The 26,815-nt window shown below is 39.9% G+C and overlaps 2 protein-coding genes across 4 annotated transcripts in view; one reads left to right on the top strand and one right to left on the bottom strand.

Annotated features, from left to right (window-relative positions):
* The first annotated feature begins 1,996 nt into the window (after positions 1-1,996).
* Positions 1,997-26,815, top strand: part of LOC307041733 (aldose reductase-related protein 2) — a 51,691-nt gene continuing 26,872 nt past the window's right edge. The window contains exons 1-2 of one of the 2 annotated variants that reach the window (XM_079685238.1): positions 2,036-2,392; positions 21,147-21,323. In XM_079685238.1, the coding sequence (XP_079541364.1) occupies positions 2,312-2,392; positions 21,147-21,323 (258 nt within the window). In that variant the 5' untranslated portion in view covers positions 2,036-2,311. Of the gene's footprint in view, positions 2,393-21,146; positions 21,324-26,815 lie in introns of both variants that reach the window. The other variant, XM_079685239.1, reaches the window with a different exon arrangement.
* On the bottom strand, positions 11,543-15,715 carry LOC307041731 (zinc finger MYM-type protein 1-like). 2 transcript variants are annotated; one of them, XM_079685233.1, is made up of 4 exons: positions 14,927-15,715; positions 14,727-14,828; positions 14,515-14,601; positions 11,543-14,288 (listed from the first exon to the last, which is right to left on the bottom strand). In XM_079685233.1, exon 4 carries the CDS (start codon positions 13,799-13,801, stop codon positions 12,104-12,106), a length of 1,698 nt encoding a protein of 565 aa, XP_079541359.1. In that variant the 5' UTR covers positions 13,802-14,288; positions 14,515-14,601; positions 14,727-14,828; positions 14,927-15,715; the 3' UTR covers positions 11,543-12,103. The 2 variants fall into 2 exon arrangements, with proteins under 2 accessions (XP_079541359.1, XP_079541360.1); XM_079685234.1 differs by having other exon boundaries at positions 14,727-15,715.

Genomic DNA, 26,815 nt, shown 5'->3' with positions numbered 1-26,815 from the left:
CCTATTAGATCTCAGTGGAGCTTTTGATACTATTGATCACAGCATCCTAATAAATCAACTTGAAAAGCTTATTGGTTTCTCTGGCTGTGTGTTGAACTGGATCAAAACATATATCAGAGGAAGGATGTTCTATATTAGTCTAGGAGGCCATACATCAGAGAAACATGAAAGCCGCTACGGGGTTGCACAAGGGAGCTGTTTAGGTCCATTACTCTTGTCTCTCTATATGTTGCCGCTCGGCGACATAATCAGAGAGTATGGTATAGATTTCCACAGCTATGCGGATGATACACAATTGTACATATCCGCTGAACCAAATGATGCGACAGCCATAAACTCCATTACCAACTGCCTGACAGCAATAAACAAATGGATGAACGATAACTTTCTGAAATTGAATGAGGACAAAACTGAAGTCCTACTTGTTGGTCCCAAATCAAAAAGAGAGATAACAAATAATCTAGGAAGCTTAACCACTTGAATTAAACCGAAGGTGACAAGTCTCGGTGTCATCCTGGATGCAGATTTGAACTTCAACGCCCATTTAAACAAAGTGACCAAAATAGCTTTCTTTCATCTCAGAAACATAGCGAAGGTACGACCATTCATAAATCAAAATGATGCGGAGAAGCTAATTCATGCTTTTATATCTAGCCGACTACAATGCACTATTCACTGGTCTCCCCAAGAAAGCTATTGGAAGACTCCAGCTCATTCAAAACTCTGCAGCTAGACTACTAACGAATACCAAAAGGAGGGAACACATTAGTCCTGTCTTAGCTACTCTACACTGGCTTCCTGTAACTTCTCAAATTGATTTGAAGGTGCTTCTCCTCACATACAAAGCTCTAAATGGACAAGAACCCAGCTACATTGCTGACTCTCTAATAAACTACCCACCCGCCAGAACACTGCGATCATCAGATGCAGGTCTATTAGAGGTCACAGGAAAGAGTCCTAAGAAGATCGGTGATGCAGCCTTTGTAAACTACGCCCCAAAACTGTGGAACACGTTACCCAACAATATTAGGGAAGCCAATTAATGTTAGACATTTTCAAAAGGCAGCTTAAAACCTGCCTCTTTACCAAAGCATTTTACTGACTTGACACTATTATACTGCACTATTTCTCTGTGATTGACATTGCACTATCCCTCTATGTTTTACTCCCCATGTTTTTATGTTTAATTATTTTATCCCATTTATGCTTTGCTCTTGCTGCTTTTTTTACACTGATTTTATGTCTTAATTCTTACTGATGTAAAGCACTTTGAACTGCAACCCCCTGTATGAAAGGTGCTATACAAATACAGTTATTATTATAATGGTGTTCAACGCCATCAACCACACTGGCCCTAGCTACCTACAGGAACTGCTAACCAGCAAACATTTGCATACCTCACACACACTCAGGTCAGCCAGCTCCAATCTCCTGGCTGTTCCGCGGACAAAACTGGTCACCATGGGAAACCGTGCTTTCTCCTCCCTGGTTCCACGTCTGTGGAATCAGCTTCCAGAGAACATACGGACCTCTGCATCACTCTCATTTTTTAGGAAATGCCTCAAGACCCACCTGTTGTATTTGTTTTATTATTTTCTCCTTATAGCTTTGTGAAGCACGTTGAGATGACGTTTTTTTTAAAGTGTGCTATATAAATCCAATGTATTATTCATTATTTATTTCTCTATATATTTTTATGAATTTATATTTTGGAAAACATTTGATATGATGTCATTCAAACTATAGACTTTCTCCTTTAAATGTGAAGCATTGGTACGGTAGGTGTACAATGAAGTGATACAATATCACCACCTAATGTTGAAGTGTTAATAACACAGCAGATTGTTTCTCACAATGTGACCCTGCCTGTGTGTGTGTGTGTGTGTGTGTGTGTGTGTGTGTGTGTGTGTGTGTGTGTGTGTGTGTGTGTGTGTGTGTGTGTGTGTGTGTGTGTGTGTGCACTGCTGCCCACATGAGAAGGGTGACCTTTGCAACATGCTCCTCCTCACCTACTGACTATACCCGTAAGTGCTTCATGCTGGTGAAGTACTCTGTGTGTTGTCCAATAATTAACTTGTGGACTGATAAGACACAGGAGAGAGGAAGAGGTGAGGGGAAGGACAGAGAGAGAGAGAAGGAGAGAAACATATCAGATAGAGAAGTAAGATCAGCAGAGAAAAAGGAAGGACGTTGACTCAGCAGTTGCAGTGTGAGGTGAAAAGAGGAAGAGGAAAGCTTTGAGTGTGTGAGAGTGTGTGAGAGTGTGTAAGTGTCACTCTGCTGACCTGCTCCTGCCGTGGTAAACATCTCCATGGAGGAGCCTCAGGTGTCCCGGTCCATAGAGCTGAGTGACGGCTCACTGATGCCAGCGCTGGGGCTCGGGACCTGGAAGGTAGATTGAGCACATTTCTGTATTGTCACTGTCAACAATCCAGCTGGACTGAGTTTGTTTATTTACAAACAGTTTGTGAGTAGTGCTCCATTATGTGTTGGTAACACGGGCAGAATTGGTGAAAGATACTATAAAAGGAGATAAAACCTGGGGAGATAATTGGAGAGAAAATACTTGCTTTAAGTCAAATGTATTTTCTAGAAAACAACAGACTTAAACAAAAGTGCTTTAAGGCCCTGACACACCAAGCCGATTTCGACCGACGATGAGCGTCCTGTTGACCTACTCAGATTAGTGTGTCCCGCACCGCCGTGTCTTTTCGGGCGTGTCGACAGCTTCCGCTGCCGATTCACCTTGTTGAATCGGCAGCGGAGGCTGTCGGCAAAATAAATCACTCTGATTGGCTTTTCACAGTGGCGTAACAAGGTTGTGATTGGCCCCGGTGCAAATATTATTTTGCCCCCCCCCCCATCGCCCCAAACATAAGCGCACACTGATGCGCTCAAACACGCACGGACATACACACAACCACTCAGAAGCGCCACATGTAGGCTATCAACAACAGCCTGCACTGGCCTAAGACCACCACAGCCTGACAACGGCACAGCGAACTAAGAAGAGGATTACACCTGTTTCCTTGATGTTTGTCTCTGGGGAATGGGCCGGTAGGCCTACATGGACCGGTTGCTATAATATAGATTCTGATCTTGACGTCGGGGGTCTCAATAGCGCCATAGAGTCCCCTATCGGTTGGGGCCCTTGGGGGAATTGTTGGACCACCACCGGGCACAGCCAAATCCAGGCTCTCCTGCTTTCCTTCTCCTCCTGGCTGGCTGGAGAAGAAGGTTGCACCAACCCAGTCTCACAAAAAAACGTGTAATAACTACGTTGGTCCACAACGTAGGACGTAGTATTTCTACAAAAACGCTTCTGAAATTGTAAGATCCCGACGTTTTTTTTCACCATTCATTCCAATGGCTGGCGTCTATGTCACCTGATCTTCACATTTCTCCCTGAAGAAAAAACAAATATGGCCGAACTTCGTTTTATTCTCAGTGTAAAATGCCTATTTTAAAGTTAGTTTGGCCATTAAAATGCGTTTTGATGTCATTTGATGCGAGAAATATGAGTTGTTATTTCAGATTATGTGTGCAGTGGATGTACATGATCTTTAGTTTTCTAGTTATTATGAAGATTACTTCAGGAAATTGTGTCTATACAACGTTTTCATTGTTACCAAGGTGGTTGCTAGGGACGCTGCTATTGATATTATTTCTGTTATGTTGTGTAACTGTTTAATGGTGTTATCTTTATTGTTACCCCCTTCCCCGTCAATGTATAGTGTTGGTCCACAGCGCAAACGTATTAGTTTAACAAAATCCGCATCTAAAATGGTGGCATATACATTATTTTCCCCTGTGCAATTCCAGTCTCACATGTCACATCTCACATCACATCGTCATAAACAAATACCGGAGACAGACCGAAAACACTTTATTCCGACTGTGCTTGCTTTTCTCTTTGGAGGTCATCACATAACGACATTGTAATACACGGTTCGACTGCATTAAATGTTAAGTATCTGCTGTAATTCTCTATTTATAAAGCCTTGATGAGAAGACTTCTAGACAAACATGAGGAACTGCCGCCAACACTGAAAACGTGACGTGGATCATAAATATATCAGCAATTAAACAATATCTTACATTTATTTTCACACAATACATCTCCTTACAGTATCAACACTAATTCGGCTAACTTTTATATTTGATCCAATTGGTAGATAGGCTGTATTTACACCATAAACGTGCACTCCTGATATAAAGGGACACCTAGTGGTTAAAGCATGTTATTGAATTTCATTATTTTTTTATGATTAGATATTAATAGGATCCCTATAAAGTATATTCATTACTCATTATTCTCTACTAATAGTTAATTAAAGACTGTATATAATGACTATTTTGCACATCCCTTTCAAGATTTCAAGATTTTCTAAGGTGTATTGACATATATACACAAACGGTGTAGTTATGCAATGAATGAAACGCTTTGTGTATACCTCCAGCAATGTTAACCATGTTGAAGCACTTATTTTAACTGATATTATACATATGTATTATACTCTTATATAAGATGTATGTAGATAGTATAAGAAATGTGCAGAATATGACAGTTTAATGGTGGAGGTATACACAAATATTGATAGATGTCTTGTGATGCACTGTTGAGGAACCTGCGACCCAAGTTTTTCATCTCTGGCTTTGTCAGGTATTGAACAATCAATAAATAAATAACACAGAATTATTAAATATGAAACACAGAATTTGTGTGATTATACTAAATGATTTACAAATAAACACCACTGCATATTTACAACTTTTACACATGCTGATGTAACGCAAACGTTTCCAACTTGGGATCAATAAAGTATATTATCTTAAGATGATCGATGGCTACTGCCATATTTGCAAAATGTGCCTCTGAACCTTGACAAGTGCATGTTACAGGCTTATCAATTAACAACAGGAGGGGTCACAAACATAAGACCAGCTGTTAAATAAAGCTCTTCTGACCTTAGCTGTCATGTGGGCATATATTAATGCTGCCCATTATGGGCACAAGCAATTTTCACCCATTTATTAATTATATATTTTAAACTTGAGTGTTTCCTATCCCCTAAACCTCCAGGGATGTACACAGTTTAATACTGGCAACTTCTTATTATGGGAAATATGAAAACGTCTTTTAAAACTACAACTCCCGGTAGAGACGTGCCATAGATAGAGAACATGTTGCGAAACACAATAGCCAGCATGTGTAGTTCTGGGGACTGCCGTGGTTCCATCCCATTTCAAGTGCTGTTCGACACTCGGTGTAACCCTTGGAGCACACTATCCAATCACAGAGCTTGAGGACTATCACAGGGTTTGTCAAGCGAAGCGGAGAGAATACTTACTTCCGGGTGTAATATTCTGTAAAGCAAATGAGCTGCTCCGACACTCGGTCCTGACGGACTCCAACTTGTGTTTATTAATCAAACAAATAAATAAACACAAGGATAATTATGTGTTATTGTTGAGTAAATGGAGAATTGCTCAGGGGAAAATAACATATCTATTGTGGTGATTGACATTATTCACCCACGGATCTATGGGTTAGGGTATTGTTCTGCACGGACATTTTAGTGAGCCGGACTTCCTGTCTCCGCCGGTCTGATTTTGAGCATGGTTTTGAGATGCTAAATAAAAGTCTAGCTTGTACCTTTGATACCCCGCCTCCGACTCCCATCTCTCGGCACCACACTATGCCACAATTTTAGATGCAGATTTTGTTAAACTAATACGTTTGCGCTGTGGACCAACACTATACATTTCATTTAATTTCATTTTTATTTGTCCCGCTCATGGTACGCAAAACCAAATATACAATAAGTGCCACAAAACATGACTACCAAAACACCATTGAGCGAAAAGGAGCAGAGAGAAGAATAAAATCTTATGTGACCTGCCCCTTTCTAAAAAAAACAAATAAATACAAAAAATAGATGGTCTGCCCTTCATAATAATAATTTTCTTTTTCTTTTTCACAGCCAAACATAACAGTATCTTAGGATACTAAGAGAAACACACACAAAAAAACGTATTTCCCACTTAACGGTTAACGGAAAGAAACAAAACAACACCAAAACATCACATGTATAAGGAAAAGAAACGAAAAGAAAGTGCAACACCCTCATCTGAGTCCTACTGGAGAAGAAGGTGGAAAGTGACGCCTGATGATAATAATAACAATAACAATAACAACAGTGGCAATGGGAACCGCAAATACAGAGGAGTCATCACATCAAAGACATCAAAAACATGAAGGACCAGAGTACATAGACTTATTCACATTCTGCTTCATATAGTCCCATCTTTCTTAATTTATACAACTTCTTTAACTGAAAAATACAAATACAATTCTTTAGATTCTTTTGTTGAGAATTCCACAATTGTACACCAACCACCGAAATACGCATTTGTTTAAGAGTAGTCCTTGCATATGGATGCTTAAAATTTAATTTCCTTATGTGGTCTTCCTTATCTGATCCAAAAACAAACAACTGTTGTAAATATGCTGGTAACATTCTGCTTTTTGCCCTGAGCATTACTGATAATGTCTGCAGCTCAGCTATGTCTTTGAGTTTCAAGAGTCCTGACTTAAAAAACAGTTTGTTGGTGTGTTCTCTTGAGTCAGCTTTATGAATTATTCGTACTGCCCTTTTCTGTAATGTTGACAATGGCTTTATGTTGCTCATATACGTGTTGCCCCACACTTCTATACAATAAATGAAAAATGGCAAAATAAGTGAACAGTACAACATCCTCAATGCCTTGTAATCTAGCAAATACTTTGCCTTGTTTAGAACAGAAATATTCGTAGATACTTTCGTTTTAACATGTGCTATGTGTGATTTCCATGTCAGGTTTTCATCCAGCGTCACACCTAAGAATCGAAATTCAGAAACCCTTTCAATAAAAACTCCATCAATGGACAGTGAAATGTTTTCATCTTTTTTTCTATTAGCAAAAATCATAAACTTCGTTTTATTCAAATTTAGGGTTAACTTATTTTCATCAAACCATCTTTTAAGTTTGACCATTTCATGTCCAATACACTTTGCTAAAATGTTTAAATCATCTCCTGAACAAAATACATTTGTTTCGTCTGCAAACAACACAAATTGCAATAATGTTGATGTTTCACATATGTCATTGATGTACAAAATAAAAAGTTTAGGCCCTAAAACCGAGCCCTGCGGGAAACCACATTCTATGTTCATACACTCTGATGTACTACCAGCAAATTCCACATATTGTTGTCTGTTATCTAAATAACTTTTTAACCAATCTAGAACTATTCCTCTCACACCATATGTATGTCATTTAGAAATTAATAGGTAATGGTCTATGGTGTCAAATGCCTTTTTTAACTCAATAAATACACCTATTGTGTATTTCTTTCTTTCTATAGCTGTTGTAATTTCTTCTGTTATTTTCATTAAAGCTAAAGCTGTAGATCGATTTTTCCTAAATCCATACTGACTCTCACTCAATAACTCGTTTTTTTCAATAAAATTATCACATTTTTGGATAAACAATTTCTCAAGGACTTTTGAAAATTGTGAAAGCAAGGAAACTGGTCTGTAGTTGGTAAATTGGCTTTTGTCCCCTGTTTTAAAAAGTGGGATAACTTTAGCTATTTTCATGCTATCTGGAAAGATACCTGTCTGAAATGAAAGATTAAAGATGTAGCTTAGCGGTTTAATTATACAGTCAATAGTCGTTTTCACTATTGTCATGTCGATCCCATCACTATCTATCGAAGTCTTATTTTTGCATTTGTCTACAATGGATCTAATTTCAATTTCGTTTATCTCTCCCAGAAACATTGACTGCAAAACTTTACTTCCCCCAATTCCGCCATCCTCTTTTTGCCCATCGTGTTGTTTTGGAATAGTCTTTGCAAGATTAGGTCCGACATTTACAAAAAAAGAGTTAAATTCATGTACCACTTCATTCATGTTTTTCACAACCTTATTTTTGTCATCAATGAAGTGACTGGGCAGGCCAGTGGATACAGATTTATTTCCAATAACATTATTTAAGATTTTCCATATGCCCTTGATATCATTTTTCTTTTCTTTTAATATATTATTATAATATTCTCTTTTTGCTTGTCTCATTATAACTGTCAACTTATTTTTATGTGCCTTGTATTGCTTTTCAATTGGCTTTTTTCCTAAATGTTATGAAGTCTTTATAAAGGTTATTTTTCTTCTTGCAAGCATTTTGTAAGCCCTTGGTTATCCAAGGCTTTTGATGATAAATACCTTTATATGTACGGAGTACAGTGGGACAATGTTTGTCATACAGTGATATGTAGATTTTTTAGGAAGGACTCATATGCAGCATTTACATCTTCTACATAAACTCCTCTCCACTCTTCCTTTAAGAGGTCACTCCTAAATTTGTCTTTTGCTTCAGCAGTCCTTACCCTGACATATCTACTGCGAGTCTCTTACTTCTTTTTCTTTAATTGCCAATCATATGCTACAAATACAGGTAAATAGTCGCTTATGTCATCTATTATTAGCCCACTCTTAGCACTGTTTTCCATGACATTTGTAAAGATATTGTCGATCAATGTTGCACAAGTTGATGTTATTCTACTGGGCTTAGTGATTAGGGGATAAAGCCCCCTGCTGTACAATGTATCCAGGACATCAGAAGTTGTTTTGTGTTTAGATACATTTAGAAGGTCGATGTTAAAATCCCCACAAATAATACATGTTTTATTTTCATTTAGTCCATCCATCCTGGTGCTCTATATGCACAAGTCACAACAACATTTCTCTTCCTTTCCATTTCAATTTCTATAGTTATGCATTCCATTAAATCATCAGTCACAATTGAAATTTGTTCAACCAGTGTGCATTTTAGGACGCTGTCCACATAAAGAGCCACACACCCTCCTCTCTTATTGTTTCTGTTGATATGGTGTAGCACGTAACCCTCAATTTGGAAATCAGTGACTTTGTCTTTATTTAACCAAGTCTCCGATATGGCAATTACTTTGAATTTACTTTTAAATGTATGTAGGTATTCAGCGATCTTATTAAAGTTTGCATACAGACTCCTGCAGTTGAAATGTATTAAAGAAAATGTATTTTCAAGTCCAACATTGTCATTAAATTGATCATCGGTATAATATTTACACGAGTCACTTATATGATTAAACACATGATTCTCTGAATCGACATCATAATCAAAATTGTACATGTTATACTCTGTGTTGTCAAATCTGGAAAAAATTCCGAGTGGCTCAGTCATTTGTGTTGTTATTGTTTTCCATGTACGTCTGCAAGGAGTTAACTCCCTCCACACATACCTGTTCATTCCTTTGCTCTTTCATGCCGATCAAGCGAGTCAATTAATGTCTTTACGTCCAAGATCAGCTCACATCCTGGGGTTCTCCGGTTCCTGGAGCGGTGAGTCTGCCATCCTGAAGCCTGAAGAGCAGACTCCAAGTCCGGTTCTCCTGCTGGACTCTCCATGTTGACACCATACTCCAGTAGACCCTGTGCCTCATCTTGTGGGTTGTTAAACACCCTGACTTTTCAGTTTTTCTCGAATAATTTCAGTTTAGCAGGGAACAGAATGCGGGATTTGATGTTTCTTTCCTGGAGCTGCTTCCTTACTTGTCTGTATTTTGCGCCCTCCTTGAACACTTGGGTGGTGAAGTCCTCAACAAAGAAAATCCTGCAATCGTTCACCCTAATGTCCTTCTTTGCCCAGGCGGCTTGTAGCACCCTTTGCCTCACGTTGTAGTTTTGGAAGCGGACTATTATTGATCGGGGACGGTCGCTGTGCCCAGTGAGATGCCCCGTTGCCCGGTGCGCTCTCTCAATGTGAATTTCGCCGCTCACATCCAGTTTCTCGTGTATTAAGTTTTCCACAAAGTCCATCATGCTATTTCCCTCACATTTTTCGGGCACTGAATAAATCCTCAGGTTGTTCGGTCGTTCCCGGCCTTCAAGTTCCTCACATTTATTTTCCAGTTGCTTTTGCATGCGTAAACTGTGAAGGAGTACTTTTGTCATACCGATTTCACGGTCTTCATTTTCTGCGATTCTTAATTCTGCTGCATCCGCTCTTATTTTCAGCTCTCCGAAGCCTTCTCTCAAGTCGTTTATTTCCTCCTTCAATACTCCAAAATTCCCAGCAGTTTCCATGCGGAATTCTCTGATTTCTTTTAATATTTCAGAGAGGCCTTCCCCTCCCTCCTCAGGTATATTTGCCTCAGGCGGATTCATTGTGCTGGCCTGTTTCTGTTTTTCTTTCTGGCTGAAACGTGTTGACATTTCCCTTTCCTTTTTCTTTACCTTATGTAAGAAAAAAGTATTTGCGCAGTCAACCCGCTCTTTTGTTACACTCTCAGTTCCCGAATTCCTACAAAATAACTAAATTGTTTGCAGCGTGTTTTTCACCTCCGCACCAGCTAGGCAGCCATCTTTGGACGGGGAAGCGGGTAGCAATAAAGATAACACCATTTTACACAACATAACATAAATAATATCGATAGCAGCGTCCCTAGCAACCACCTTGATAACAATGAAAACGTTGTATAGACACAATTTCCTGAAGTAATCTTCGTAATAACTAGCAAACTAAAGATCATGTAGCCTATCCACTGCACACATAATCTGAAATAACAACTCATATTTCTCGCATCAAATTACATCAAAACGCATTTTAATGGCCAAACTAACTTTAAAATAGGCATTTTACACCGAGAATAAAACGAAGTTCGGCCATGTTTAGTTTTTTTGCAGGAAGAAATGTGAAGATCACGTGACATAGACGCCAGCCATTGGAATGAATGGTGAAAAAAAACTTAGGGATCTTACAATTTCAGAGGCGTTTTTGTAGAAATACTACGTCCTACGTTGTGAACCAACGTAGTTATTACACGTTTTTTTATGAGACTGGGTTGGTTGCACAGCCACGGCGACGGATACAGCTTCACTTGTGGAGCTAGATGGCAATGATGGTGGTGAGGCAGGTGAGCTATCGTTAGCCTCCGGCTCCTGTTGCACGTCAACATTGCTAACGTTAGCGTTCGATTTCGAGGACGATGTATGACAAAAAAAACTGTCTAATTTCGTCAGTTTAGCTGTTACATCTCCTTGTTCTCTCTTGTCCTGTCTCTTTTGAGCGCCGCTCTTGTGCTTTGGTTTGCAGTTAGGGATGTAACGATATACCGAATATTGAGGTATCGCGATAAATAAACTTCCCAATACCATCGTGAGACTGACAAAATCTATCTAAAAAAAATGTTTAAACACTTCTTTTTTTTTAAACCTTTATTTAACCAGGTTGAGATCATCGATCTCTTTTTCAAGAGAGACCTGTCCAACATTGCAGCAAGTAGGTTACAACATGAACAACAGAACACAAAAGGACATCGTATTTACAAGGCGACATTTACATACCTAGAGACATTGACAAGTACCAACAGTATATTTATATCTCACCCTGTCAATAAGCCTTACCTTCTTGGCAAAAACTGTATTGTTTTTGAAGTGGTGGAGAGACAATGCACAGTTTGACCCAATGCTATCACCCGTGGCCAGGGGCGGACCTAGCACATTTGGTGCCCTAGGCGAGCTTCACCACTGCGCCCCCCCCCCAAAAAAAATATCAAAACATCTTAACAGTTATACAGTAAAGTACTGCAGCTTTATTTATTACAAGCAAGAACAAGAGCTAAGAATAAATGTAAAGTGCACACTAAAGAATTAAAACAAATAAACAACTTAGCTAACAAACAATAATAATATCAACAAACAATAAAAGAATGTGCAAATTTGCTTTCAAAGAAAATTAAGAAGAAATGTAAAGTGCACACTAAAGAATTAAAACAAACAACTTAGCTAACAAACAATAATAACAATAACAAACAATAAAATAACGGGCACATTTGCTTTAAAAGAAAATTATGTATTGTAAAATATGTTACACATGTCAAATAATCAAAATATAATATGCTAAATAAACAAACAAATACATAAAAATTACAAATTCACTTTGTCTCAAGAACTATTTACATTCCACTCCCTATCATCACACAAGGTTGGCCTACATATTAGCTCCTACTGGTTTCCATTTACAGTGCAATCCTTCTGGCCTTCCTCGCTGCAAAGTCATCAATCACATCATCATATGAAATCTGACCACCAACCTCATGGTTAATACTGATTACAGCCAGACCACTGAGGCGTTCTTGAGCCATGGTGGACCTCAGGTATGTTTTCAAGAGTTTTAATTTGGAAAAACTCCTCTCGGCTGAAGCTACTGTTACTGGTAGCGTTGCACTGATCCGCAGAGCAATACACAAGTTGGGATATATTTCGGTGAGCTGCTTTGTGTGTATGAATTTCAACAACTCAAGAGTTGTCATGCTCTTTGATGGCAAGTCAGGTACATTTTCCAACTCCTGAGCCAGCTCCTTCCCATCCAAATCAGATTGCCCTCCATGGCTTAAGGTGTGTGCAAGTGCCTCTGCTTGCTTCATCAGCTCTTGGTGTGGCAGGTCTGGGAAGTTGTACAGAATGCCAAACTTGTCTTGCACATGTTCAAGAGTGGTAAACCTCTCCTTTTGTGCTGACACTGCAGCATCTACCACCACGTTAAAGAACGTTACCTCCAGATTTTGCAAGGCATTCCTCAATGGCTCATCAGGAGACTCATATGAGAAGTGCCTCTTTGTTGACTTCAGCCGCTTTTGCACAAGGACTGCATCCACATTCATGTCTTCACACATGTCCTTGGCTGATGTTTGTGCAGCCACAAAGCCTGTGGCTCTGTAGGATTTGAGAGCTTTTTCAGTATTTTTCAGTAGACTTACTGCTACATCCACTTGCATTGTTTGGGACTGCAGGACTTTGCTCACCTGCTGAATTTGACTTAACATGTCATACCAGACCACTGTGCACAGTGAAAAGCGGAATGACCCTACTCCTTCTGCCAGAGACTGGGCTTCAATCCTGATGATTGGGTCTTTGGCCTGGTTTCTCACCTCAAGCAGTGCCTCTCTCACAGCTGCGGCTTCATATCGCAGAGGCTCCACAGCTTTCACTCTGCTCTCCCATCTGGTTTCTGACCACATTTTGAGTGAAAGGTTGACGTGTTTCTTGAGGATGGCCCATCTCTGTGTAGAGGCAGAAAACAGGCAGTATAGCTTCTGCACAATGCCAAAAAATGATATGGCATCTTTGGAGCTTTTGGCAGCATCAGCAATGACCAAATTGAGTGTATGTGCCCCACAAGGCACAAACAAAGCTCTTGGGTTCAACTGCAGTAGCCTGGCCTGTACTCCCTTGTTCTTCCCTCTCATATTTGCGCCGTTGTCATATGACTGTCCTCTGCAGTCATCAAAGGCAATCTGCAACTCCTCCAGCCTCTTCAAAATCAGGGCGGACAAACTTTCACCAGTGGACTCCTCTGCTACTAGGAATCCCATGAAGTGCTCTTTAATCTGGGGGTCTTCTTCCAGTGTCACAATTCTGATGACTACTGACAGCTGTTCAGTGTGGCTAACATCCGGGGTGCAATCTAAAATGAGGGAAAAATACTTGCATATCTTTATTTCTTGCACTATTGTTGATAGAATCTTTCCACTGATGCATTCAATCAACTCATTCTGAATGGTTTTGCCCAAGTAGCTGTGGTGGGATGTTTGACTTTTAATCTTGTGGATGTGGTCTTTCATCACTGGGTCAAACTGCGCCAAAAGCTCAACCTCTTTCAAAAAGTTTCCATTTGAAGGAGAGTGGAGTATTTCTGTCTTTCCTCTCAATGCCATATTTCGCCCTGCCAGAGACTGTACAATAGCAACCAGTCATGTCAGCACTGCTCTCCACCGACTCTTCTCTGCCTCAAGGAGGGCCTGCTCTTGTTTGTCTATTGTTGTACCTTGTTTTAATCGAACTGCCAATTCTTTCCATGACGCCAAATTGTTCAGGTGTTCCGGACTATTTTCATGGCTGGTCAAAGCAGCACTTGCATTTTTCCAATCCGACAGTCCTGCATTTGTTAAATGAATTTGTTTTGGAGATAAAAGTTGACAACAAAAACAAAAAAGACTGTTCTTCTTTTTTGAATATTTTGAACTAAGGTCCTGCTGAAGTACTGGTGGTGGCAACTTCTCCCATCATCTCTCCTTGGGAAAATGAAATCAGGTGTTATCTGATATGGTCCTCTCCGAACAAACTCTGTCCTCATTGTGTCTGTGAGATGTGAAGGGCAGTCAGCAGGATCGGTTGGTAGTGGATCGTCTGTCTTTGCTGCATCTGGAGGGCATGTGAAGCACATTTTCTCACCTCATATTCACAATATCTTCACACACACACACACACACACACACACACACACACACACACACACACACACACAACCCCAATTCCAAAAAGGTTGGGACAGTGTGTAAAATGTAAATAAAAACAGAAAGCAATTATTTGAAAGCATGAGGACAATTAGGTTTATAGCTAAACATCTTTACATTCATCAGGCACACACCTGAGAAGAGTGTATGGGTGGAATCTGTGGTGCAATCAGGATGAGATGCAGCAGGCTGTTCTGACGTTCCTTGCAGTGGTTCTGGGCCTATACATATATAGAGAACACACAAGAGCAAATATATTGGCTGGATTAGAAATGGCACGACAGTCATTTTTACATTCAATTATTTATCATCACATCAGGAACATCTATTGACATATTGTACTCACCAGAACAAACAGACACAGTGGTCAGTGGCAGGGTGGAATCAGTGGTCATCTCATCAGGATGAGCAGCTTGCTGTTCTGACGTTCCTTCATGTGGTTCTAGGTCTATAAATATAGAAAGAACACACAAGAGCAAATATATTGACTGGATTTCACATTCAATTATTTATCATCAGGAACATCTATTGACACATTGCACTCACCTGAGGAAGCCGGCACAGCTGAGGTGCATGGCGGTTCCTTGTCAACTGATGCAGCAGATGGTCCCAGATATTTTAAAACTGAATCTAAAATGATATAACAAAATGTGTATTATCAACATTGAATAATTTCCATTTGTTAAATGTAGCTATTATTTAGTTAGTAAGCATTAGGACAGCCTGACAGGTCTGATTCAACTAATCAAGAGCTATGCCTATCTTATTAGAACAGTTGAATCAGGTGTGTTAGTTCTGGGTTGGAACGAAAACATTCAACAGGACTGGAGTTGAGAACCACTGAGCTAGTTAGCTAACGTTAGCGCACATTATGACAGGGTTGAATTTGGCAAATGTTTGACTCGGATAGTCAATGTGCTTTCTGAGGTAAACTTAACGTTAGCTAACGTTACCAACTAACTAACATTCCACCACACTGGCTAGTTCGCTACACCAAAACTAACATTGTTATTATTACAAATATTTCAATTTCATGACACAAAGAAAATAGCCTTATGACAGTTTCGACTGAATGGCAATAACAAACGCTGGCTAGCTAACGTTGGCTTGGCTAACTAGCAAGACTACATGATCCATTCGCTAATGTTGACAATACAATCAAAATTGCATACCTTTCACCTTGGCACGTTTCTCTTCTTCTTCTTTTCTTCTGTTTTTATACTGCGCCCCAGATGGCTTTTGCCTCTTCATAGTTCTCTAACGTTAGTCTTTCTTTCCTCAACGCTCAATTTTATAAACACTTGACCGATACCCATCAATGCACAGCGCTCTAGCATGTTCTGAATGTGAACACCTAAAGCCGAGGCTCTTAGACCGACCGACCGTTTTAGATTTTTGGCTCATTTTCCCTTATGTTAGAATTTTTTTTTTTATGTAAGAATAATGGTTGCAGATATAGAGGGGGGGCGCCAAAACTGCGCCAAGCAACAACAAAAAAAAAAAAAAGATTTTTTTTTTTTTTTGCAATTTTTGGCGGCGGGTTTTACTGCACTCGCAATGTGACAGTGAAGGGAGAGATCTGCTTCCGATCGGCAGAATTATAACTCAGATAAAACCGTAATCATGGCTGTATCTACCATTGAGGTCACCGAGGTCCGGACCTCGGTAATATTTTTCGGGCTGTTTATACAAAATATGTGAAATAATTGCACTAAACGGGGTTCTTTGTAGTACTTCCATTTACTGCCGATGGGGGCGCTGCATAACTACGTAGCCTTGATTTAAGCAAACAGAAGAAGACGACATACATCAACAAACCACCGCAGCAGCCCGGACTTGTACTGGAGCAGCGAAGGAGTGATGAGGTATCTAGAGAGTCCAGCGGGCTGCTTGTGTTTCTGTTCATCAGGACATCATATGACCAGCAGATCCTGTCTGAACGCAACATGCACACTAACTTATATTGCAGCTATAGGCTATACTTTGGTTTAAATTGCTTGAATAAACTAGTTAGAGAGCTAAAGTTAATTACATTCATCCAATGTCAGAAGGATTAACTTTTAACAAACGTTGTAATGCTTTTCTTTCATTTCAATGAGTAAAACAATGGAGATATAACATTGTATTGTTTTCTTTCTACACTGACTCAGATATAATGAAAATACTACGTCAGTCGAAGTTCAGCTTTGGTAAGGAAGAGACAGGACAGGCAGAGAGAGAGAGAAAGTGATGGAAGTCAGGGAGGAACTGCAGGTACAGTCACACAAAAGAATGTAGGCTTAATAACCCCATCTATCTATCTATATATATACAGTGCTTGAATTGGAATAAAAAAGGTGCCAGTACTCTAAATCAGCAACAAGTATTTGGCACAAAGTCATAGTATATCCTATAATGCTGGTGGGTTTGTCTCTTTACTGTATATTTTAGAAAGGCTCACTGTACTTAAACAAAATGACTCAGGGTGCATCTGAGATTAGAGGGGGTGCAGTGGTAAAGTGCTATTTTTATAAGTGGGGAGTGGACCTGACACCCTCTAGTCTAGGGGGGGGAACATTTTTTTTTAAATATTGAAGTTAGATGCATCAATCTGGTGCAATTTGAGAGCAAAATGAAGAGATATATGGATACCTCTCAACATCCATAATGAAACAACTGTAAACAGATTTACTTTTTCTTTATGGATATGAAATAAAGTAAAGCTTGACTCCTACTGGCTGGTTAAATGACTCCTCGTCCCTGAGGCCACTACCAGTTGTTTGTGCCATTTTGCTGGATTTATTTGTCAATAGCGTTGCTGCACAAAGTGATAGCCCTCTAGTTTAAATCTACTACCCAAAAAGAAACATATGGAGATGGATTACTATTTAAAAAAAATTGCAAATCTATTTGGGAACAGTGGGGCCGGGCCTCAAATCCTATAGGGGGGTCCGGGGGCATGCTCCCCCGGTAAGATTTTTTTTTAAATGTTGGACTTAAATGCATCAATCTGGTGCATTTTGAGGGGGAAATAAAGAGACTACACCAATATAAAACAAAAATGTATACATTTAAATAATCATAAAATCATAAGTACATGGCCATAACCAATAACATACAATATCCAATATGAAAAAACATTGAAACTTGTTTATTTATTTGTTTTTGGTTCATTTATAGTTGTGAGTGTGTCTGGGCTCCTGAATCGGCCTCTCCTGTCTCCCTCCTCTCCCCCCTGCTCCTCTTTGAGGCAACAGCAAAGACTAGTTTTAGCTCTCAACAAGTTTATCTTACCTTTTTTCACCTAGATAACATTTTGTTTGTATTATTCATGCATATTTTACTCATCACTACCCCCTCAAATGGAAATATGTGTTTACATAGATGGTGACCGAACCGTTTGAGACCCACTGAGATAACTTAAACTAAGTTAACTATCTAAAGACTCAAGAGAGTAATTTACCTCACCAGAGCTGTAGTTATCAGCCTCTCAGTCTGACAGCAAAGGACTCTCCCTCCACCTTGTTGTTGAAAAAGCTCCTTATATCCGTTAGCGCAGCTAGCTAGCACCAGATGCTAACAACAATACACGTAACCGGTACGCGCGCTATCTCGCTCGCTCGCGCCACACATACACCAACACACACCCTCCCGAACAATCGAGGGCATTAGTATGATCTGTATGAAAGTGGCAATGTCGGCAGGCCACGTCATGTAGACAGCCAGTCACCCTCTGTGAGGCAGAGTCAGACCCACATTTGCGCTGAGTACCGGCACCTTGCCGGTACTCAGTAAGAAGTGCCGGTACCACATGGGTAAAAATCAGAAGTGCCGGTACTGCGTACCGGTGAGTACCGGCCCAATTCAAGCACTGTATATATATAATCTTAATTTACAATAGGCATAACTGTAGAACAAAATACTGTACATCTATTGCTGTTATGATGTCATAATAACATATAATTGTATAAAACAAAAAGAATGCAAACAAACAAGTGAAATTAACTAAATGGCTGAATTGCTTTTAATTCACTGGCAGGAGCGACAAGTGAGGAGGAGCAAAAAGTGAACAACGAGGGAGAGATTGAACAAAGAGAAAGAGTAGAGGACAGAGAGAGTAATGAACAGAAAGAAGACAGAGAGACTAAAGAAGATGGAAGAGAGGCTGCAGGTTATGGAAAGAAGAGAGACATGGAAAATGAATGTTGACAATGTTTTGTGATCATTTTAGCCTCTTCTGCATGTCCAGATCATTAATAGTAACAATCAGCTGATGTTTATGTATTACACTTTCAAAAATAATTTATGCTGACATTGTCAGCCCACTGACATGGTTTGAAATCAATATATTATCCAATGTGTGACCCCCCACAGGACTTAAAAAGCACCTAACTAGATCATGAAAATCCCAAAAATGTCGGGGGGTGTCCCCCGAACCCCCCTAACATATTTGGACCTCGGTATTTAGGAAATCCTGGATACGGCCCTGACCGTAATAACTCAATATAATGTTGTCAAATCAAAATCTAAATTTGCAGTTGTATATGTGTATGTGAGAAGGCCTGCTCCCGGAAAGCTGGCTACTGACACAGAAGCGCTCCCGAATTTGATGATTGGCGGTAAAGAAATAAACAAGAGAGAAAGTGCATCTCTGTCAGTCAGATGGTTAGGTAAAAGTTGAGATGTCATGTGAGGAAAATTAACAAAAATACGCTTTATTTATTTACATTTATTTTTAAATAACTCATGAATCTGTGTGTGAGATACAGAAAGGGAGAAAAAAGTCCTGGCATATTTTTATTAAATTATTAACAAAGATCGCAAATGTGCCCTTTCATGCATTTGAGCCCCTTCCACATCCTCCGCACGTTTCAAGAAGCAAAATGCATACTAAGATAACTACTTTTTTCAAATGTTTTTAACTGAGAGTTTGTGTGTGAGACACAATTTTAATGGTTGACTATAACTGGCCTCTGGTCTTATAGGAGAGGTTTAAGTCCATTTCTGTCAATAATATCATGGACTGTGACATTTATAGGAAATCTTGCTGAGCGGAGGTATGTGTTTCTGTATGTGAGAGGGTGTGTGTGTGTGTGTGTGTGTGTGTGTGTGTGTGTGTGTGTGTGTGTGTGTGTGTGTGTGTGTGTGTGTGTGTGTGTGTGTGTGTGTGTGTGTGTGTGTGTGTGTGTGTGTGTGTGTGTGTGTGTGTGTGTGTGTGTGTGTGTCAATTATTGTTCATTTTTAGATTTTCTTTTTGTATGTGTGAGTACGGAGCCCCCCTGGTGACATTAGTGAGAAAAATATTAATACGTGGCCACGTATTAATAATGCGTGGCCACAAATTAGTTATTATGTTCCCACAAATTAGTTATTATGTTCCCACAAATTAGTAATGCGTTGCCACACAATAATTATTGAGCTCTGTAATGAGGAAAATCAAGATCCCTCCACTACGCGTCGGGACCCTGATCTTCCTGACGAGACTCCATTAAAATATAAATATTTTGAGTGAATTACTGAGTTTAGGCACGTTAATAACGTTTTAATGAAGTTGACTACAGTATATTCATATTTGTCAGTGCTTTCATGTAAATTCGGCGAACATAAACATAAATGATCGTGATGAAGATGATGATTAAATTAGAATTAAAAATCGAGAGCATTTCCTCCCGTTTGTTTTTGGAGCCGACGGGCTTCCTAAGGTTTTTTGTACAGTAGTTGTGGACTAACCAACAATATTTTGTTAAATAAAAACATGGTGATGTTTTGTAGCCTAAATGATTACATGTCTCTTATTTAGCACATAGTATGATCCTATCCGTGACATATGGATCTTAGCAAAGATCCGCCATACAGTATAGCCTACCAGACATAAATCTACCGTACTATATCAGAGTCCATGATCCATTGCAGCTGGCTTCATTATAATTAAATGTATTTATCAAGGGGGCGGTCTCAAGTCACGCTGGAGGTTTTCCTTTGAGCGAGGGCAGACCCCGTGCCGGCCACGGTCCTCATGTTTCAGACTGTCTGAAATGAGGTGCTACATCTGTAGTGTTGTCACCTGTGGTGACGAATAGACGTGTGATAATTTATATATACAGTCTATGGTTGTCACTCAGTCATCAGTTTCTATTGACTATCTTGATTTAGTTATTGCGTAATAATTATTGTGTTCCCACGAATTACTAATGCGTGGGAACATATTAACTAATTTGTGGCCACACATTATTAATACGTGGCCACGTATTTGCTGAGAGCAAAAGAGAGAAGGAGAGAGAGAGGTCGGGGACATACACCCAGCATGTGTGCCTGTGTGTATGATGTGGCTCTTTACAGTAACACAGTAAAATGATTGGCTCTTTACCTCTGATTGGTTGGCCACCCCTGCTCTAAATCATAATGATCACGCCACCAAATGCAGATTACAACTAAAGTAATGAGCATGTTTTTTAAATGTAAGAAGCAGAAAGTAAAGGTGTTTGTGTTAAAAATGTAAGAAGTAAAAGTAAAAAGTTGTGATTAAGATAAATAGTGGAGTAAAATACTGATAGGCTACCAGAAAAATCTACTTAAGTATATTAACTAAGTATTTGTCCTTCACTACTTCCCACCTCTGGACATTAGTTTAGTGAGCATATTAGCATGAGGACCAGAGCATTTCTAAGAGCTTTGGCAGACTAGTAAAAAAAAAACACAAACATGATTTCAAATTGTTTTAAGATGGCAGATAGTGGATGCGATGTGAGAGAATGAGCTGTTTATTTGAAATGTCTTCCTCCTGCAGCCCTCCCCTCTCCCCCCCTCCTCGGTGCAGGGTGCAGTGGAGGCAGCCATCGCCGCGGGTTACCGTCACATAGACACCGCCCACAGCTACAACAACGAGGTTCACATCGGAAAGGCCCTGCGCTCCAAGATTCAGCAGGGCATCATCAGGCGCCAGGACATGTTCATCGTCAGTAAGGTGGGGGCCAGGGAGGGCAGGGGCAAAACCAGGGGCATCGCATGCTGTTCACACAACTGATGAGTTTTTGAATGGCAAAGAGCTGAAATTACACCTGTCCCAGCATGCATGAAAGTGGACACAAGCTGAAGTTCGCACATTAGTCTAGTTGCCAGCGTAGAACCTGGAGATGTTTAGAACCCCAACGTTTTATGTTAGAATTGTATACTAGGCTACACATAGAAACTGCCGGAGGCTAACTTGCATATGTTGGGCAATTTGCACAATTAGAATGTATTAGCATTGTAGCTTATGCAACCAATAGTTTAAAATGGCCTGGCAGGGTTGACTTCCGGGTCACGCTCAAGATGGCAGCTTGATTTTCGCGCTCCCCAACGGTTTATTAAAATAACCCTGAAGACAACTGAGATATTATCAAATAGTGTATTTTTGCACATGATGGAAGACAGGGTTGCTACAAGAAGTAGGAAAATTATGTCTATGACCGAAAACATGGATGAACGGACACTGCAAGATCGCCGGAGTGTCGCTGGCTCTCCGACCCAGGACAGTAGCGAGGATGACGGGCCGGTTGATGCTAGCTTACGAAGCATACTGAACGAACTGAAGGACTTCAGACGGGACAACAAACAACAGCTTACAGAGATAAAACAAGAGCTACGTAGAACAAACAACAGACTGGATGAAGCCGAGGGGAGAATTGGCGAAGCAGAATCAGGACTAACAGCAGCAACGACGCTCCTGAAACGGCTTTTACAGCGCCAGATCAACATGGAAGCTAAACTGATAGACCAGGAAGGACGGGCTCGCAGAGACAACATTCGGATTTATGGGATACCAGAAGAGGCAGAGGGTAACAACATCCCCGGTTTCCTGGAAAATCTGCTGAGGGACTCGCTGGATTTCCCACAGGATACGGAACTCAAAGTGGAGATGGCACACCGGGTGCCGGCACCCAGAGCCACCGGCTCGCAGACGAAGCCCCGGTCCATCATTGCCAAGCTCGCGAGCTACAGGATCAAAGAAGAGGTGATCCGCAAAGCCTGGCAGAAAAGAGAGGTTTTCTACAATAATGCCCGCTTCTATGTGGACCACGACTACCCGCCTGCAATCCTTAAAAGGCGCATCGAATACGCTGAAGTGAAGAAAATGTTAAAGGAGAGAAAGCTGAAGTTCCAGACGCCCTATCCAGCAAGACTCCGGGTTTTCTACAGTGATGGCACCCGCCTGTATCAGAGCGCAACAGAGGCGACAGAAGACATGGCTTCACGGGGACTTCCAGTCACCGTCGTACCTGCCCCGACCGACCCGGACCAGAGGGAGCTTCAACTCCTGTCCACCTGGCAGGTGGCCGGGAGCCGGCGCTCCGGAGCTCCGGACAAGGCTGATAACAGAGAGAAAACCTCCCGGTCCCGGTACAAAGACAAACTGCAGGGATTCCAACGGAGATCCTCTGCAGATGAATGACAGCGTTTTTTGAATCACTGAGATGCAGATAAGTCTGTGGTTTTCTGTTATTTACTCCAGTCACCACCTGTTTACATTATATTACTATACTACTATTTACTTACAGATTAAGTTGGTTTGTTTTGAAGTGTTACTACGCCTACATCTTATTATTAAACTATGTAAAATTGTTGGGATGCCAATATATTAATAACGGACATTTTCCACCTTTGACACATTTAGTTATTTCAGTTATGACTGTGACCGTTATGCAGCCATCTCAAGGGGCCCTACTCTTATTAAAGAGCAGGCTTTCCCTTTATGGGTGCTCTAACATCTCGAGCCCCTCAAAGGCTCACCTAGAACGAGCCTCAATATTGGAAGCAAAAGACTTTGAGGAATGTAATGACATTCTGGTTCATATTATTCTGTTACTGTTATATTACTATGTTAATTTCTCGATGTTCACGAGAGTTACAGGGATGTACAATGTTCTGAGTGCTGGTCACTGTTCAGGGAGAAACTTAACAACTGCAACACCCATAGGAGACCATGGCTGATAACCATAACTTTAAAATTATTTCATTTAACGTAAACGGGGTTCTAAATCCGACCAAGAGAAGTAAGATTTTGAGTAAGATGAAAAAAGAGAATGCACACATTGTATTTTTACAGGAAACGCACCTTAACTCTACCGAACATGAAAAGTTGAAAAGAATGGGTTTTTCTAAAGTGTATTATTCATCTTATAAAACAGGCCACAGGAGAGGTGTAGCCATCTTATTATCTCATAGACTTTCATTTGAACATCTCTCAGAAATAAAGGACAAGGAGGGAAGATATTTATTAATTTCAGGAAAGATAGAAGGGGTCCAAATAACACTACTGAATGTTTATGCCCCCCCAGGACCTAACCTGTCTAACCTTTTATAGAAAATTGTTTGAACTAATGACAGAAGCAACAGGTATTCTTGTATGTGGAGGGGATTGGAATGTACGCCTTAACCCTAGACTAGACTCTTCAAGAGGATCCACCCAGACCTCCCTACACAAGAAACTTAAGATTCTCATGTCAGAACTGGGTGTGATAGACCTCTGGAGAGACTTCTACCCAACAGGTCGGGATTACACCCATTATTCTCATCCACATACAGTCTATACCAGAATCGATTACTTTTTCATTTTTAAAAGAGATCGCCATAGGATACATTACTGTGAGATAGGTAATATTGACTTGTCTGATCACGCTCCACTGTCGTTGTCGTTACAAATCAGTAATAACCCTGGAAATACACTATGGAGGTTAAACTCAAATATTCTAAACAATTTACAATTTAATAGACGAATGAAAGAAGAAATAAAAATGTTCATAGAAGAAAATTATAATGGGAAGGTCGGCTCAGAAATGGTGTGGGATGCACTGAAAGCCGTTTTTAGGGGCAAAATTATGTCTTTTTGTGCGTATAAAAAGAAAGAAAGACAATTAAAATTATCAGAATTAAACAGAAAATTAAAAGAGCTTGAGACAAAACATAAAAAGGAGCCAGATACAACTCTCATCTCAAAACTAAAAGAAGTTAGGAATGAGATAAATATTTTGTACGCACAAGAAATAGAAAAAAAGCTGATCTATACAAAACAAAAATATTATGAATCCGGTTCAAAATTTGCGAAGTTTCTGGCGAGGAAACTCCAAAAGCAACAGGCGGATAGCACGATCTACAAAATTAGAGACTCAGACTCTAAAACTGTTCTATATAAGCAAAACGAAATAAAAATGACTTTTCAAAAGTATTACAAACGATTATATACACAGCCACACCTGGAGGGTGAAGAGCAAACTAGACAATTTTTAGATTCTCTCAACTTACCTACCTTGTCAGAAGACCAAAATACAAAATTAATAACTGCAATAACAGAGGAGGAGTTGAATATGGCGATCTCTAGACTAAAAGCAAACAAATCACCTGGCCCGGATGGTTTTTCTTCCGAATGGTATAAAACCTTTAGGTCTGAGTTAATACCGAGCCTCCTCCGGACATTCAACACAGCTTTAAAAGAGGGAAAAATCCCACCATCGTGGAGAGAGGCTACTATCTCTGTTATACCAAAAGAAGGAAAGGACAGACTGGATTGCGGGTCATATAGACCAATCTCAGTTCTTAACACCGATTACAAACTATTCACCTCAATTCTTGCCAGGAGGGTCGAAAAGGTTCTTCCCCAGCTTATCCACACTGACCAGACCGGGTTTATCTCACAGAGACAGACCCATGACAATATTAGACGTTCGTTACACATATTGAGTCATATCCAGGAACATAAATTACAAGCCTTATTGGTCAGCCTGGACGCGGAGAAGGCCTTCGACTCTGTGAGTTGGAAGTTTCTATATAAAGTTTTGGAAAGGTTTGGATTCCACGAAGAGTTTATTAGAGGAATTAGTACACTATACAATAATCCAACTGCACGGATAAAAATAAATGGGTACCTATCAGACACTATTAAATTAGAACGAGGCACAAGACAAGGTTGCGGAATGTCGCCATTGCTTTTTGCACTTTATATTGAACCCCTTGCCCAATGGATAAGACAGACCGATGACATTAAAGGCATCATCATAAAGGGAGAACAACACAAGACCGCGTTATACGCAGATGATGTTTTGCTATATTTAAGGGAACCCTCGAGCTCACTTCCTGAACTGTTTAAGCTATTGGACACTTTTGGTAAATATGCAGGATATAAACTAAACGTTCAGAAAACCCAGATTTTAACATTAAACTATACTCCCCCTAAACAACTGCAAGATAAATGTAATCTGAAATGGGACCAGACTTCACTGAAATACCTGGGTGTGCTGATTCCAAAAGATGTCTCCACACTGGCAAAGATTAATTATGATCCCCTTTTGACCAAAATAAATGCAGATATACAGAGATGGAACTCCAACCCTTTCATGAGTCTTACCCAAAGAATTGAATCAGTAAAAATGAACATTCTCCCACGACTTCTTTTTTTGTTTCAGGCTCTCCCCACAGAAATCTCCACAAAGCAATTCTCTGAGTGGGATAAAATGATTTCCAGGTACATTTGGCAAGGGAAAAAACCCAGGGTTAGGTTCAAAACGTTACAACTGCCGAAGGAGGAAGGAGGTATGGCGGTACCACATCTGAAAGATTATTTCTACTCGGCTCAAATTAGACCATTGTTGAACTTATGCAATCAAGACTACCATGCCAGGTGGAAAGATATAGAATTGTCACTGATCAAGGACCCCCCAATTCAGGCAATATTAGGCAATAAGGATTTAGAAAGATTTATAAACAGCACTCAAAACCCATGGATAAGATTTCAACTTAAAATTTGGAACTCTGTTAGACAGGAATATAAATTATTAGATAAACTAAGAATACTCAGATGGTGCGCCTATGACCAAGATTTCAAGCCTAATGAGTTGGACTCAAGATTTAAAAACTGGATAGCCAAAGGAATAACAACATTTTACTCAATAACGGATAAGGGACAATTAAAAGATTTCGAAACTTTAAGAGAAAAATATGCTCTGGAAAAGCAAGACTTTTATAGGTATCTACAACTACACCATTATTTTGACCAAACTATTAAAAAATACCCACCAGATATGGATGACCCAGTGCTGAAAGAAATTTTAGGAGCCTATATGTCAAAGTTAAACAAAGGTATTATATCCAGACTGTATAAAGGCTTCATGGCAAAAAAATCTCACTCCACAGACTATGTTAAAAATAAATGGGAAAATGAAGGTAATTTTGAGATCTCGAAGGAGGAATGGCACAAATATTGCATCTTTCAGTGGAAATGCACCAACTCGCATACATGGAGAGAATTTGGATGGAAATGTCTAATTAGATTCTTTATTACCCCAAAGCAAAAATCACACTTCACAGGAGAGGATTCAAAGTGCTGGAGACTGTGTGGGAGTCAGGATGCAAATCACTGGCATATATTCTGGGATTGTCCAGTCATAAAACATTTCTGGTTAGAGATACACAAAATATTGGAAA

The sequence above is a fragment of the Notothenia rossii genome (assembly GCF_949606895.1).
Source record: "Notothenia rossii genome assembly, chromosome: 5".
Taxonomy (NCBI): Eukaryota; Metazoa; Chordata; class Actinopteri; order Perciformes; family Nototheniidae; genus Notothenia; species Notothenia rossii.
The sequence above is the reverse complement of the archived record's forward strand: the minus strand, read 5'-3'. Positions and strand labels throughout refer to the sequence as shown.

Coding starts and splice junctions, on each gene's coding strand:
- LOC307041731 (XM_079685234.1), bottom strand. CDS start 13,801: ATGGCATTGAGAGGAAAGACAGAAATACTCCACTCTCCTTCAAATGGA.